We start from the raw sequence: 14219 nt of genomic DNA, 5'->3' as shown, positions 1-14219 counted from the left end.
AAACGTTTACCGGTGGTAGAGAGATACAAAATTCCATCCTTGAAGAACAGCTTAATAGAGTAAAAGCCCAAAGTGCCCAAATATACACATTAATGTATAATTTCATCATATCATTTCTTACCAGGGTCTCTAAAGTAATTTAGCACTTGTTCTACCTATCTCTACAATCTAGATCTCAAGGACATCTGGTAATTTCAATATTCATAAATCTCAATGAAAGAGATTGAGCTAAATATATGACTACGTCAACAAGTGTTTATTGAATGGCCTACTGTGTTATATCCAAAGTAGTAGTTCTTAAGCAATCAGAAAGTGCTACTTACCAGCAAGTGTATAATCCATATCAAAACCGAAACACTTTATTTTTTCCATGGCTAAACTTCGGTTCACAAACACCCTAAAGAAAGGAGTAAAAAATGATATCTCAATTAACACTGAAACAATAAAAAAAATTAAGTTCAATGGAATTATTTGGCTATCTTTCTAGAATTCATTTAAATACCAATATGAAGATTCAAAATATAAATTATTCAAGTCCTCCTTATACCATAAGTGACATCAGATATTATACAAAAATACATAAATTTCCTTATTATGTCTTGATTTTAGTGATGCCATGTATTCAAGTTTTCAGAGAATCAACTCCCCTTTTCTAAGTCAGACCCCATAATATAAGCTTATTTCTGAGATTTTATAATTCATTCACTCATTCATTTATAGTTTATTTAATAAACAGAGGTTCATTTAAAGCCTACCATATGCCAGACACTAAAGACGCAAATATAAACAGATTCATGTGACAAATACTTACTGAATGCCTACTATATGCCAGATCCTGTGATACGGCAGAGAACTAAAGGGTACCTGCCCTCATGGAACTTATATTTTAACTTACAATCTCTAACCTTGAGGAATTCAGCATAGCAGGAGAGAGACTTACAAGCAAATAATTATAGCAATTCAATAAATGCTATAAAATAACATGCAGGAGAGAAAACAAGTTGTTTAGAGACCAGATGAGATGTCTGAGCTGATTTTAACAATTAGTAGAAGTCTTCCTTCCAGTAGGACAAAGCAAGAAGGGCATTCCAGACAGAATGACAAAGGAAAGACAGGGTTTGTAATGAACAAAAAACATTTACTGAGGCTGGAGCTGGGTTTTCTTTGGTTTTACTTTTGTTTGTTTTTGCAAACCGAAGTTTTCCAGAGGAGAAGGGAAAGAGGCAACAAAGGTTATGAAGGTAAAAAAGGACAGCAAGGGTCCAATTAATGAAGACTTTGTATGTCACATTAGAGAGTTGGGACTTTATCCTGCAGGCAAGAACAAATTATCAGATTTTGATGAAATGAAATAATCAGATTCAAATTTCAGAAAGATCGCTATGAAGACACAGAGAAAACTAAACATATTAGTATGGTGGATCATCACCATGATGGTGCTTTGCGGTAAGTTTTAATCATCTCTGAAAATAAGGATACCCCCTCCATCTGATCCCAAAGTATGGTGGCCAAAATTACTGAATGGTTTATCCTCTTATTACCAAACCTCTTCTTTGCCTTCATTTCATAAGTAGCTATGAGAAATGAGAATGCTACAAATCACCCAGGAAACTTGGTAGAAATAAAGATACCTGGGCTGGGCTTCCCGCATTAACAATATAGGTCAGTAGTCTCCAAAGAGGAGTGACTGCACCTGCGGATACAGAAGACTCCACTGGGATACAGAAGAAAATATTACAGCTTCTATTCAAATTTATCTCATCATTTTAAAATATCTAATTTGTGTATGTTTTCTACTACATACAAGTAAGAATAGTAGTATAAATAATTTATAAATAAGCACACACAGGGATGAATGCTCCATATTTTAACTGTGAAATACTCAAGAGTTTGGAAACCACTAATCTAGATAATGACTTTTTAAAAAAACTCTTCACCAACTCAAATATTACTGTTATAAACTTTAATAGAAAACTTTTCCTCTCATCTCAGAATGTATGCACCAATTTTATTTTATTATTTTTTTAACTTTTTATTTTATATTCGAGTATAGGCAGTTGACGATGTTGTGATAGTTTCAGATGCACAGCAAAGGGACTCAGCCATACATATGCATGTATCCATTCTCCCCCACACTCCCCTCCCATCCAGGCTGCCACATAACACTGAGCAGAGTTCCCTGATATGCACCAATTTTAAATGCAGACAAATAATCAAATATTTGCTTAAAAATATTTTAATAGGGCTTCCCTGGTGGCGCAGTGGTTGAGAATCTGCCTGCTAATGCAGGGGACACGGGTTCGAGCCCTGGTCTGGGAGGATCCCACATGCCGCGGAGCTACTAGGCTCGTGAGCCACAACTACTGAGCCTGCGCGTCTGGAGCCTGTACTCCGCAACAAGAGAGGCCGCGATAGTGAGAGGCCCGCGCACCGCGATCAAGAGTGGCCCCTGGGGCTGCCCTGGTGGCGTAGTGGTTAAGAGTCCGCCTGCTGATGCAGGGGACACGTGTTCGTGCCCCGGTCCGGGAAGATCCCACATGCCGCGGAGCGGCTGGGCCCGTGAGCCATGGCCACTGAGCCTGCGCGTCCGGAGCCTGTGCTCCGCAACGGGAGAGGCCACAACAGTGAGAGGCCTGCATACCGCAAAAAAAAAAAAAAAAAAAAGAGTGGCCCTCACTTGCCACAACTAGAGAAAGCCCTTGCACAGAAACGAAGACCCAACACAGCATAAATTAATTAATTAATAAACTCCTACCCCCAACAACAGCAACAAAAATATTTTAATAGGGGACTTAAAAATCAATAGGTCCTTGAATTCAGAAATGTTATCTTCTAAAAAATATGAAAATCATTACTTATCTCATAGTGCACTATGAACACTAGATTAGCTTTATAAAACTCTTAGTTCCTGAGAGAGATGTTATATAAAACATCTACACTTTCTTTCCCTAAGAAAACCTGGTATTCTGTAAAATCAACATTTACTTTGATTAGGTTAATAATGGATGGGAGGGGAAGAGTAGGGAATAACTGAAAGATACAGGGAACTAGAGGATAAATGACACCTACCCAAATTTAAAAAAAAAAAAAAAACAAACCCAAACTCCAACTATATCACCATGACCCTTCTACCACTTCATCAAACTTCACTCTATTTCTACTGATTGGAGCATCTACTTTATTATCACCTTTTTCCAGTTATATAAATCCTTATGAAGGCACAAGAGAGGGAAAAGACACCGAGTAATGGTTTTAACTCTGGAAACACACTGAAGCTCAGGCTTTTCAAACACTCTCTCAATTCAGGCTAGGGGGCCAACTGGATCAAATCCTTGATCAGAGCCCAAACAGCTGACATGCCTAAAATATTCTATGGGAATTGAGGCAGGAACAGACTGGGAAGATTCTTCTATCCAGGAGAGATGTATGTGGAGCCACATAATAAAAGAAACAGCTTTGATTCTGATAGAAGAATGATGCAAGCTGGTTTTAGGCACAGCTAAAATCACAGGAAAAAAAGATACTTTGCTAGTATCACTCAATCACTGATTAAGGTAGAAAGAAACTATCAACAGACCCAGCTAGAGAGTTTACCCGTTTCTTTCTCGTCCAGAAGGGAGGTTAAGCCTATATTCCTTTTCATATTTTTTAAGGATATAGAGATCATAATGTACCTTAGGTATTATCCAGAGAAACTCTGGGAATGATATATATCAGGAATAAGAAAATCTGTTTTTTCTGTGAAAATAATCGTTGCTAAATATCCATCAAATCACACTCTTTCCTTGTTGACTAACTGGTCACTTGATTCAATCAACAGATTTGTTGAATGCTTATTACAAAGCAAGTACCATTTTATGACATATATCCTAGAAGCTGTCCTTTAGGGAGTAGCTAAAACTAGCAAAGACTTTCTAGATGTCTAAAATGAGAAAATAACACATTTTTCTATGAAACCAAATAAGCTTTATCTTTTCATTTTCATTTAAAATAAGTACCCTCACCCACAGGAGCAACTCCTGAATTTAAAAAAGAAACAATCACTCCTGTCTCCCCGTCTAATTTATTCCTACTATGAAACAAAAAGAAAAACCTCACATATATTCTCATCTCTCCTTTTCTTTCCCTAATTTATGCTACAACATGGGAGATGGGGGCAATAGGGAATTAAATCTAATTCGTACATGAATATCTAAAGTGCATAAGCAAAGCTATGATGACAAAATGGAACAGCTGCATTATAGAGAACTGTAATAATATATATGCTATGATTTACAAAGATAATAAACATGCAAATGCTGAAAGTATGCACTGACTTCAGCAGAGAGGCAGCCTTGAGCCAGAAATACCACATCTCCAGAACATAGTCTTAAAGAGAAACTGATCTCTTGGCCTCAAACTAATAACTATTCTTTACTATTATAATAAAAGAAAGTGTTAGGTACTATGTCAATTAAAAGACTGGCTCACTGTTCCACCACACATTTAAAATGAAAATATTCTATCTGCTTGGGGAATCCAAAAATTTCTATTGGTCCCAGGACCCTGACTGTATCTTTGTCAATGCCAGTCAACTTGTGTCACTTTTCTAAATTATTAACCAGTGGAACATACTCCACTTCTATCTTCAAGAGCCTGAATATATTTGTGAAACTAACTTTCCGAAGCTTGCTTTAAATAAAGCACAAAGTTGCCACCCTAGAAAGCATGACTGAACTAAGCATCCAACCTTGAAATGCAATTATCAGCCAGAAATTCCTACATACTAAGTCATTTGCAAGATATAGACTTGAGCATTAAAACAAGAGACACAATCTTTAGGAGACAGACCCAGAAACACTATAAAACCAGGCACAGAATTCAACACAAAGACAAATGCAACAGTTTTTACTATCATATAACACTGCAGTAAGGCATAAAACTTAAAGAAATGCTATCCAAATAAATATAGATATTAATCAAAAGAAACAGGACTATTAATATAATGTGCTTTAAGAACAGGGATCTAGTATTCTTACACTTAAGGAACATGAACATGCAATTTACTAAATTTGGAATTTTGTAAATAGCAAACTGTTAATGGTTTTGAGATTTAACTCATAATTCAAAGCAGTATTACCTCATCTGTCACTGGTTGCCGTTCTGCAAAGTGTGCAACTATCAGAGTCAACTAGTTCTTGAAGTCACATAACAAAATTCTTCTTCAAGACCCTAGTATAATTCTTTGTGTGTGACTTTAACCTTACTTCAAAAAGACTGTTTCAGTCTGAACCAGGCCCCCTCAACAGCATGTATCTTCTGAGACAGTGTTGGAGAAAACACCTCTGTGTTTAATTTAACTTGTCATTGGATATCACTGTTGCTCCACACAAATCCATTTGGAATAGAATTTCTTTGGCACTGGTGAACTTTATCCCTAGCTCCTCCCCCTGCCTAAGAGTCACAAGTTCCTGGCCAAAGGCCCAATAACAGTTACTGAAACAATAAATGAGAATAAGGATACAAGTAAAAAATCTTCCTAGGCATGTTTTGGTTATGGGTTTGTGTAATTATATTACTCAAAGTTTGTTACAATCAAAGAAAAGAAAAAGTTACAATGCTTTTTGGAGACTGCCAAATTTAGATTACCAACCAAATGGTGCGGGTGCGTGTGTGTGTTAATTAACAGAAAAATGCTATAATGTGAATTTTTGTTGAAAACCTAATTTAGTATCTTTTCTCCCCAACTAGTTTCTATTTCTGCTATGGCACTCTCATTTTCCCCTCAAGCCTAAAATCCAGTTAACATCTATTGATTCTTTCCTCTCCCTCAAATCCATATCATCTCACTTGCCTTCATTTAAATTTCCAAATGTCTCTAATCCAGATCTTCCATTCAGCTTAAACTACTAACAATTTGTCCAGGTCCTCATTAACTCTCCAGCAATCATCTCCCAATTGCTGTGCCTGCACACTAATGCCAAATTAATTGCTTTGAAGTAGTGCTACTCAAAGTGTGGTCCACAGACTAATGCTGGTTTGTGAAGTGTTGTTAGTAATTCAAGAAATTGCAAGTATTTAGAAACTTTCATTCGACAAAAAAATTTTGTTTATTGAACACAGTAACAAAAAATGTATACTTACATTTTATGTTTTCATTTTTCTAGTAATTCATTTTTATTATAAGTGTATCAATTTGAAACAGAATAGAATTAAAAAAAAAAACTGGTCCTCTAACATACAGGAGAAGCACTGTCCTAATGCCCAGCTCTATAATCACCTACTTAATAACTTTTAGACATTCCTCACTACCTACCACCAGACTAATATATTACAAATTTTTATATCTTCAAGGAGTTCAAAGCCTTGGAAAGATGGAGATCTTTCCAAAATCAGTTTTATCTCATGTTGCTCCACATCATGCACCATTTGCTCTAATAATCAAAATGAACTACTTGTTATTTCCTAAAAGTGCCCTGAGGTTTTGTTTATATTGTTCCCCATACCTGAAATGACCTTCTCAGTTATCTCTATCTTATTTTTCAAGACCCAGCAATTTCAAGTGATTTCTTTAAGAAACTATTCTGGCCATGCCAGAGAACTATGTAACAGTGATGTGCCTCTGGGTCTCAGATCACTTTTTTAGTTAATGAAAGAAATTTCACCAACAACTAAAATTCTATAAAGTTGTGATCCATGTGAGCAGTATGAATACTCAAAATCATTTATTTCTATATTTTATCACATACATAAAGTATGTGTTTAATTCTCTTATTCTTTACTGGATTATAAACTTTGAGGTCAGGATTTATTGCCTTCCCAAAAACTAGCATAGGGCCTGGTAAAGACCGGACACAGTATTTAATAGAACTAAAAATTAAATTTAAACTAAAACCTTAATAGCAATTAGTGGCTGCCAGAGGCTCTTGGGGAGAGGGAATGGGGAGTTTCCCTTGGGGGATAATAAAAATGTTCTAAAATGAGAGAGTGCTGTTGGCTGCACAACTCTTGTGAATATACTAAAACCACTGAATTGTACTCTTTAAAGGGTGAACTGAATGGTATGTGAACTATATCTCAATAAAGCTATTCTTTTAAAAAACATAATGGCAAGACCTCATTCTGCCTTTATGTCTCCATTCTTCAGTAAAAGAATGCTAGTGATTAAAAAAAGAAAAAGGGGGCTTCCCTAGTGGCGCAGTGGTTGAGAATCTGCCTGCCAATGCAGGGGATACGGGTTCGAGCTCTGGTCTGGGAAGATTCCACATGCCGCGGAGCAACTAGGCCCGTAAGCCACAACTACTGAGCCTGCGCGTCTGGAGCCTGTGCTCCGCAACAAGAGAGGCCGCGATAGTGAGAGGCCCACGCACCGCAGTGAAGAGTGGCCCCCGCTTGCCACAACTAGAGAAAGCCCTCGCACAGAAACGAAGACCCAACACAGCCAAAAATAAATAAATAAATAAATAAATTAAAAAAAATAAAAACTTTCTAATTTATGAAATGGATTCTTAAAAATTCAAAGTTTAAATACCATGGATATACAGACACAACAAGAAAATTTAGACTAGATTATAAAAACAAAAGTCATTTAAGCGTAAGTTTTTGTCTTCATAAATTTGCAACCAGTAACTTCTTACTAATTTGTCTGAATATTTTCTCTGAGGATCATCCTCAGGGGTGATACATTTTGTTTATCAGATTATACCATGAGAATAGTACCCTGTACTTTGAAAGTCTGAACAAGCATATTATCATTTCTAAAATAATATGTGAATTAATTATAATATTAATTTTTCTCAAATACTCAGTATAAATAAGTTCCAGTAAAAAGAAGAGAATGTAGAGGCATGCACAGAACAAAATTAAAGATGATTAAAATTTAGGATGCCATCAATTGTAAAACTCACCCATGTTATATGTCACTAGCAAAGGGCAAGGGGGGGGTGGGTGGGAGGGATGCCCAAGAAAAGTCAACCTCACAAAGCTAGGATTATCAAAGGGCAATACCCATAATACAAGGAAAAAGGAGAAATAAATCTGCAACAAAGAAAAAGCATATAAGGACATTTGTACATCTCAGCCTTGACAGTGAGTCCAAGGAAGGGGAAAATCCTCCCCCTGAGAATTTGAACAATTAAGTCAGGTAGGTTTGTGGTCTGCATTTACACTACTAGGGTGGTTAATATTGCCCCTAAGTGACTGAGAGAAATGAAACCCTTTCTAGAAGAACTCAACTTAATTCTAGGTGGATGTAGCCCAAATTCAGAGATGTCTAAATGTGAAAAAAAAATGTGTATCTTAAAAGCGATAAAAGACTAAGAGTAGTGATCATGCTATCTTTCCCCCAAAGACTTCAAAGCATACTTTAAGGAGATTCTCTTTAAGAAACAGACATTAAAATTCCCTTCACCTTCAATCTCAAATGAAGAAACTGCAGTAATGAGAGCAGAATGGTGGGGAATAAAAAAAGAGGACTAACAAATAAAGGATACATAAATTAAGGGAGAAACCAGAAACAATGTCAGTACTTCTGAAAACAAATTTACTGTTCTAAAATCTCAGTTGAATTAAAAACAGGTTTTTCCAATCTTTTTTTCTATTTCCCCCTAAATTCTTTTTTACTTTTTCTCCCCAATTTTTAAAAGTAAAAACCAGTGTGTAGAAGATAATTTATAAAATGCAGCAAAATATTAAGGTTGAATTCTGTGGGATAAAAATTAGAGAAGAAAATATGTTTATCCATGTTATCATTAGACCAAATTAACAAGTATACTGACTGTACCTATAATGGAAAAGAGAGGTCAAAATCTAGAATTTAAAATAAAAGCAAATGCCAAAACTGATTCTGGTCTCTCATCTAAAGGACAATAGCTCTAGTAATAAAAGGCTTTCTAACAGCTTTAGAAGAGTAGAGTTCAATCATGACACTGAAAGGAGAATGCATTTTTCCTTGCATTACACATCCTAGAGCACCTGTATCTTCCCAAATATATTCCCCTGAATATACATAAACAATAACTATTTACAGAATTTTAAATAAACAAGTTGAGGTATATACTTTATTGAGGTATAATTTACTTAAAGTGAAATTTACCCATTTTAAGTGCGAAGTTTGGTGAGTTTTGGCAATTGTATACACTCATGTAACAACTACCCCAATCAACCCAAAATATTCCCTCATGTCCTTCTGCAATACCCTCCCCAACCCACGGCCCCAGACTACCATTGATCTATGCTTTCTGTCACTAGAACTTTCAGATAAATGGAATCAAACACCGTGTAGTCTGTGTCTGGTCATTTTTCTTAGCACAATACTTCTGAGGCTCATTCATGTTGTTAGATGTATCAAAAATTAGCTCTGACTTCCCTGGTGGCACAGTGGTTGGGAGTCCACCTGCCAATGCAGGGGACACGGATTCGAGCCCTGGTCTGGGGGGATCCCGCGTGCCGCGGAGCAGCTCGGCCCATGCACACCACAGCTGCTGAGCCTGCGCTCTGGAGCCCACGGGCCACAACTGTTAAGCCTGTGAGCCATGACTGCTCCGGCCCGCGTGCCTGGAGCCCGTGCTCCACAACAAGAGAAGCCACTACAATGAGAGGCCCACACACCGCAGCAAAGAGTGGCCCCCGCTCTCCACAACTGCAGAGAGCCCGTGCGCAGCAGCAAAGACCCAAGACAGACAAAAATAAATGAATGAATGAATAAATAAATAAATAAATTTGTTTTTAAAAAATCAGTTCTTTTATTCCTGAGTAGTATTCCATTGCATGGATATACCACAATTTGTTTACCCATTCAGTTAATGCATACTTTGAGTTGTTCCCAGTTTTTGGCTATTATAAATAATGATGCTATGAACACTCATGTACAAATCTGCGTGGGTATACGCTTTCATTTCTCCTGGAGTAAATACCTAGAAGTGGACTCATTAGTTCATTAGTAAGTATATGTTTAACTTTAAAAGACATTGCCAAAATGTATTTTTATTTTGCATTCTCATGCAAAATGCGTGAGAATTCCAGTCGCTCCACGTTGTCAGTGTTTTTAATTTTAGTCATTCTAGTGGGTCTGCAGTGATGTATCACTGTAGTTTTAATTTGTATTTCCCTAATGACTAATAATGTGGAGCATCTTTTCAAGTGCTTATTGGCCATGTCTTTTTGTGTGAAGAACCATTTATAAACTGTGTTGTTTGTCTCATTATTGTGTTATAAGAATTCTTCATATATTTTGGATAAAATAAGTCCTCTATCAGATACATATGTATTGAGAATATTTTCTCCCAGTCTGTGGCTTGCCCTTTCATTTTCCTAACGTTGTCTTTCAAAAAGCAGAGGGTTTGGGCTTCTCTGGTGGCGCAGTGGTTGAGAGTCCGCCTGCTGATGCAGGGGACACGGGTTCGTGCCCTGGTCCGGGAAGATCCCACATGCCGTGGAGCGGCTGGGCCCGTGAGCCATGGCCGCTGAGCCTGCGCATCCAGAGCCTGTGCTTCGCAACGGGAGAGGCCACAACAGTGAGAGGCCTGCGTACCACAAAAAAAAAAAAAAAAAAAAAAGCAGAGGGTTTTAAAAAAATTTTGATGAAGCTCAATTTATCAATTTTGTCTTCCATGTTTTTATTTTTTTATGTATTTTTTCTGAGAAGTCTTTACCTAATTCACAAACATTTTCACCTACACTTTACTTTTAACTTTTATATTTAGGGCTATGATCCTTTTTGTGTTATTTTTTATATATGGTTGAGGCAAAGGTTGAGGTTCATTTTTTTCTATATGAATGTTTAGTTGTTTCAGCACATCTGTTACAAAGACTAACCTTTTGCCATTGAATTACCATAGCCTCATTACTGAAAATCAATTGACTATATATGTGTGGGTCTATAAATTCCCTATTAGGTTTCATGATCTATATATATCTATCCTTACACTAATACCACACTATCTTGATTACTATAGGTTTACATAAGGCTCAAGTATAATTTTTGATGATTTAACTCTACTAACAATCCTTTCCCATTAATATTAGGGAAATATTTTATAGATATCAAAATATCACACATACCAAAATTCTGAACATAAGAATTCTTTTCATCCCAAAGTAGAAGATTTATCCACTTATTTCTAAAGGTAGCAAAAGAAAATAAAAGCTAACTCATTTCATATATATGATCCATGCATTTCAAATGCACTTGTTCATTACCTATTCAGGCAGTACAAGAACTACCCCATGGGCCCCTAGAAATAAATCTAAAAGAATATCTCAGGCCTGATGGTGTCCTCTGACTTATACAGAGCCCTTTCTAACTAACCAATTCTAGCATATGCTTTACCATAGGGGAGAAAGAAGTACTAATTTTGACTGCATCTAGAAATATAGTTCTTCTTAAATTTATAAACCAGCTTTATAAACAACCACTTGTACGAGCCTGACAAATATTACCAGCATCCATGATACTATTTATCATAAAAATTGTTTAACAAAAACTGCAAATTTGTAGCCAGTGCTGGAAGGAAAGAAAACATACAAACCTGAAGAGGCAGTCCTCTCATAATGTTCACATTTAAAGAAACCTTAAAATTCTAGTGATGTCATGAGAGGTCTAAAAATAATACAGAATTATTTATACCCATGGCTGTTCTCTTTACTCAATAATGAGGTTTTAAAATAGCAGTAAAATGGGCCAATTTTATTCTGCTCATAATCAATACATGATTAGATTAAATTTTAAACACAAGGCTATGAAACTATTTCAAATTTTCTATTAGAAAAAAATTAAGAGCTTCAAGAAAATAAAAATTTTAATTGCACTGTATTTTTAAAGACTTATTTTTGAGGGAATCTATGTCCTATGTGATCAAAGGGAATGTCTCTCTAAAATTAACCAGGTCTAGTTATGCTTGAAGGCTAGAAATAAGATAATTAACAGTATGCAGCTATTAACTGACATGTCACCTATTATAGTGGTCACAAAAAGAATATCAATAATAATTCAGACTCTGAAACATAAGAGAAAATAATATAAAGACAATAAAAAAACCTAACACAGAACTATTTTATATTGCAAAATACAGAGGAATAGGGGATTCCACTTGAAATTATTTTTTGTCTACACTGCCCAGAAAGAAAACAATATCACTGGCTGCTTTTCAATCTTTCACACCATTTTCTAAAGGTACAAATTATTTAAAAATGCATTTGAATTTTTAAACTTCACTTATTTCTATGTAAAATTCTTTGGTAAGATACTACTGCTTGCTTCCAATCTTCATAAACACTTTCTACTGAAAAACAAAATGAGTTTACCACAGGGTAAACAGGGTGCTTATATTTCACTAAATTTCTATTAAGATCATCCATCCTCAATGCAGTCGTTCAAAATAGCAAGAGTAACTTTACAGCAGATTACATGTGAAACACTAACAATGTAAACTTTCAGCTGAATTTCTTTCAATCTCTCACCCCCCCATCTCCACTCTCAGACTGGTAGCACTGCTTATTAATCTCCCAGTTCACTCAGATGACTAGAACATCTCTTCACTGAGAAAAATGAGGAGAAAAGAATAATAAACTCACTTACCCTTCCTTAGACATTCTCAAAGATCTACTTCCTCTGGAAGAGAATACAGGATCAACAAACAAGCTTCACTGATCTCTAGAGAACTGTAGCTCATTTGTTAAAGCACAGAGAACTCAGGCCCTGAGAGGCCCAACAAATTTGGGCATGATGCCGAACCCTAACCAGGCAATATCTCAGAGACCAATATCCTCAGCTTTAAATACTTGAAAACCAAATAATAATAGGAAAAAATTGGAGAGCAGGAAAAATAACTAATGGTCTGAACTGTGTAAGACTGGCCAGTTTAGGAAGGAGACAATCCAAATGGTAAGTTCCCGTAAGAGACAGGAATCGTTACTGGCAAACACACAGAAAAAGCAAATTTACCCCCTAATGAGGCCCGCCAACAGTACGCAAACAATGTGAGTTTCACAGACCGGAGCAGCCCTAGTCAGTCCAAATCATTTAGTTTACTCTGGGAGAAAAAAACAAACAAACAAACAAAAAACCAACATAATACATAATACTATGTTTTAATTATCAGTTTAGTTATTTCCTCCCCTTAGAAAATGAACAATGTGAACTACAAGAGAAGGAAGTATTTATGTGCCGATCATATTACAGGAGGAACCTGAAGTATTTCCACACTGTGGTCTTTTTTCTGACCATTAACTGCTTTTAAGGAAAACATCTGTGTTCACATATATTTTACCCAAACATCTGAAAATTTCAGCCCATGTGAAAAGAAATTTACAGGTCTTTGGCATGTGGGGGATATACCCAGAACATTCTAAAAGTTAATTCCAAATCTTAGAGCAAGCTGAAGTTCGAAAGAAAAACATCTGCAACATTCCTGCCTCCTGAGCAATATAATGCATAGGGATTATGCAACATGGGAAGAAATAAACAAGTGTGCCAAAGTCTAAGAACACTGGTATGGCAAATAAATCCATCTATTGATGATTCAAATTAAAAATAAAATATATATACCTTAAAGAAATACTAGTTGAATTTAAAATTTAACTTTAAAAAACTTTATCTTTAAATAGTATCTAAATATCTTACTATAAAGGTTTCTATTAGTTACTAAAATGTTTAAATAGTCACTAAGTAACTAAAAGCACTACTAAATACTATAAATTCAAACTGAAATTATTTTCAGTGTATTTAGAAAAACAGTATGGTGTAATGGAAACAGAACGAGCACCAGAGCAACTAGGTTTGAATTCAGCTTTCTGGCTGAATAACTTAATTAACCTAAGCCTGAGATTTTTCATCTATAGAAGACAGATAACATCTGGTAGGGTTATTGTCTGTCATTGGTAAGCACTCAAAGAACTATTGTAACTTGGGGGGTTGGGGTACAGGGAAAGCAACTCGACTGTCAAGCATTATCTCACCAAAATATCTCTTGAGAAACACATTTTAAAAATCCAATTCTCAAATTATACATGAATAAGGACTTTCACTATCCTCAAACCAAATTCCATAAATACAAGAATACAAACTGAATATGGAAAAATGATCTAATCCCTGAGAGTGCCAACTTCCCATGGCTTCCCTGTATTTCCAGCTTGTGGCATCACAGCTCAGTGTGGTGGAAATAAATGTAATTACTATTTTAAGACTTTACTACTTGTAAAGAGAAAGGAAAACAAAAATCTCACTTGAACGGAGCGTATGC

General features: G+C 36.0%; 1 protein-coding gene across 4 annotated transcripts in view; it reads right to left on the bottom strand.

Annotated features, from left to right (window-relative positions):
• The window catches only part of NT5C2 (5'-nucleotidase, cytosolic II), a 105087-nt gene that overhangs the window by 44167 nt on the left and 46701 nt on the right, over window positions 1-14219 (bottom strand). For 2 of the 4 annotated variants that reach the window (XM_081228511.1, XM_081228512.1), the window contains exon 3: window positions 324-397. In XM_081228511.1, coding sequence (XP_081084637.1) covers window positions 324-397 — 74 coding nt within the window. Of the gene's footprint in view, window positions 1-323; window positions 398-1631; window positions 1694-12556; window positions 12905-14219 lie in introns of those variants that run through there. The other 2 variants (XM_081228513.1, XM_081228514.1) reach the window with 2 other exon arrangements.

This window comes from Mesoplodon bidens, assembly GCF_964165515.1.
Source record: "Mesoplodon bidens genome assembly, chromosome: 1".
Classification (NCBI taxonomy): domain Eukaryota; kingdom Metazoa; phylum Chordata; class Mammalia; order Artiodactyla; family Ziphiidae; genus Mesoplodon; species Mesoplodon bidens.
This window is presented reverse-complemented; position numbering and strand designations above follow the sequence as displayed.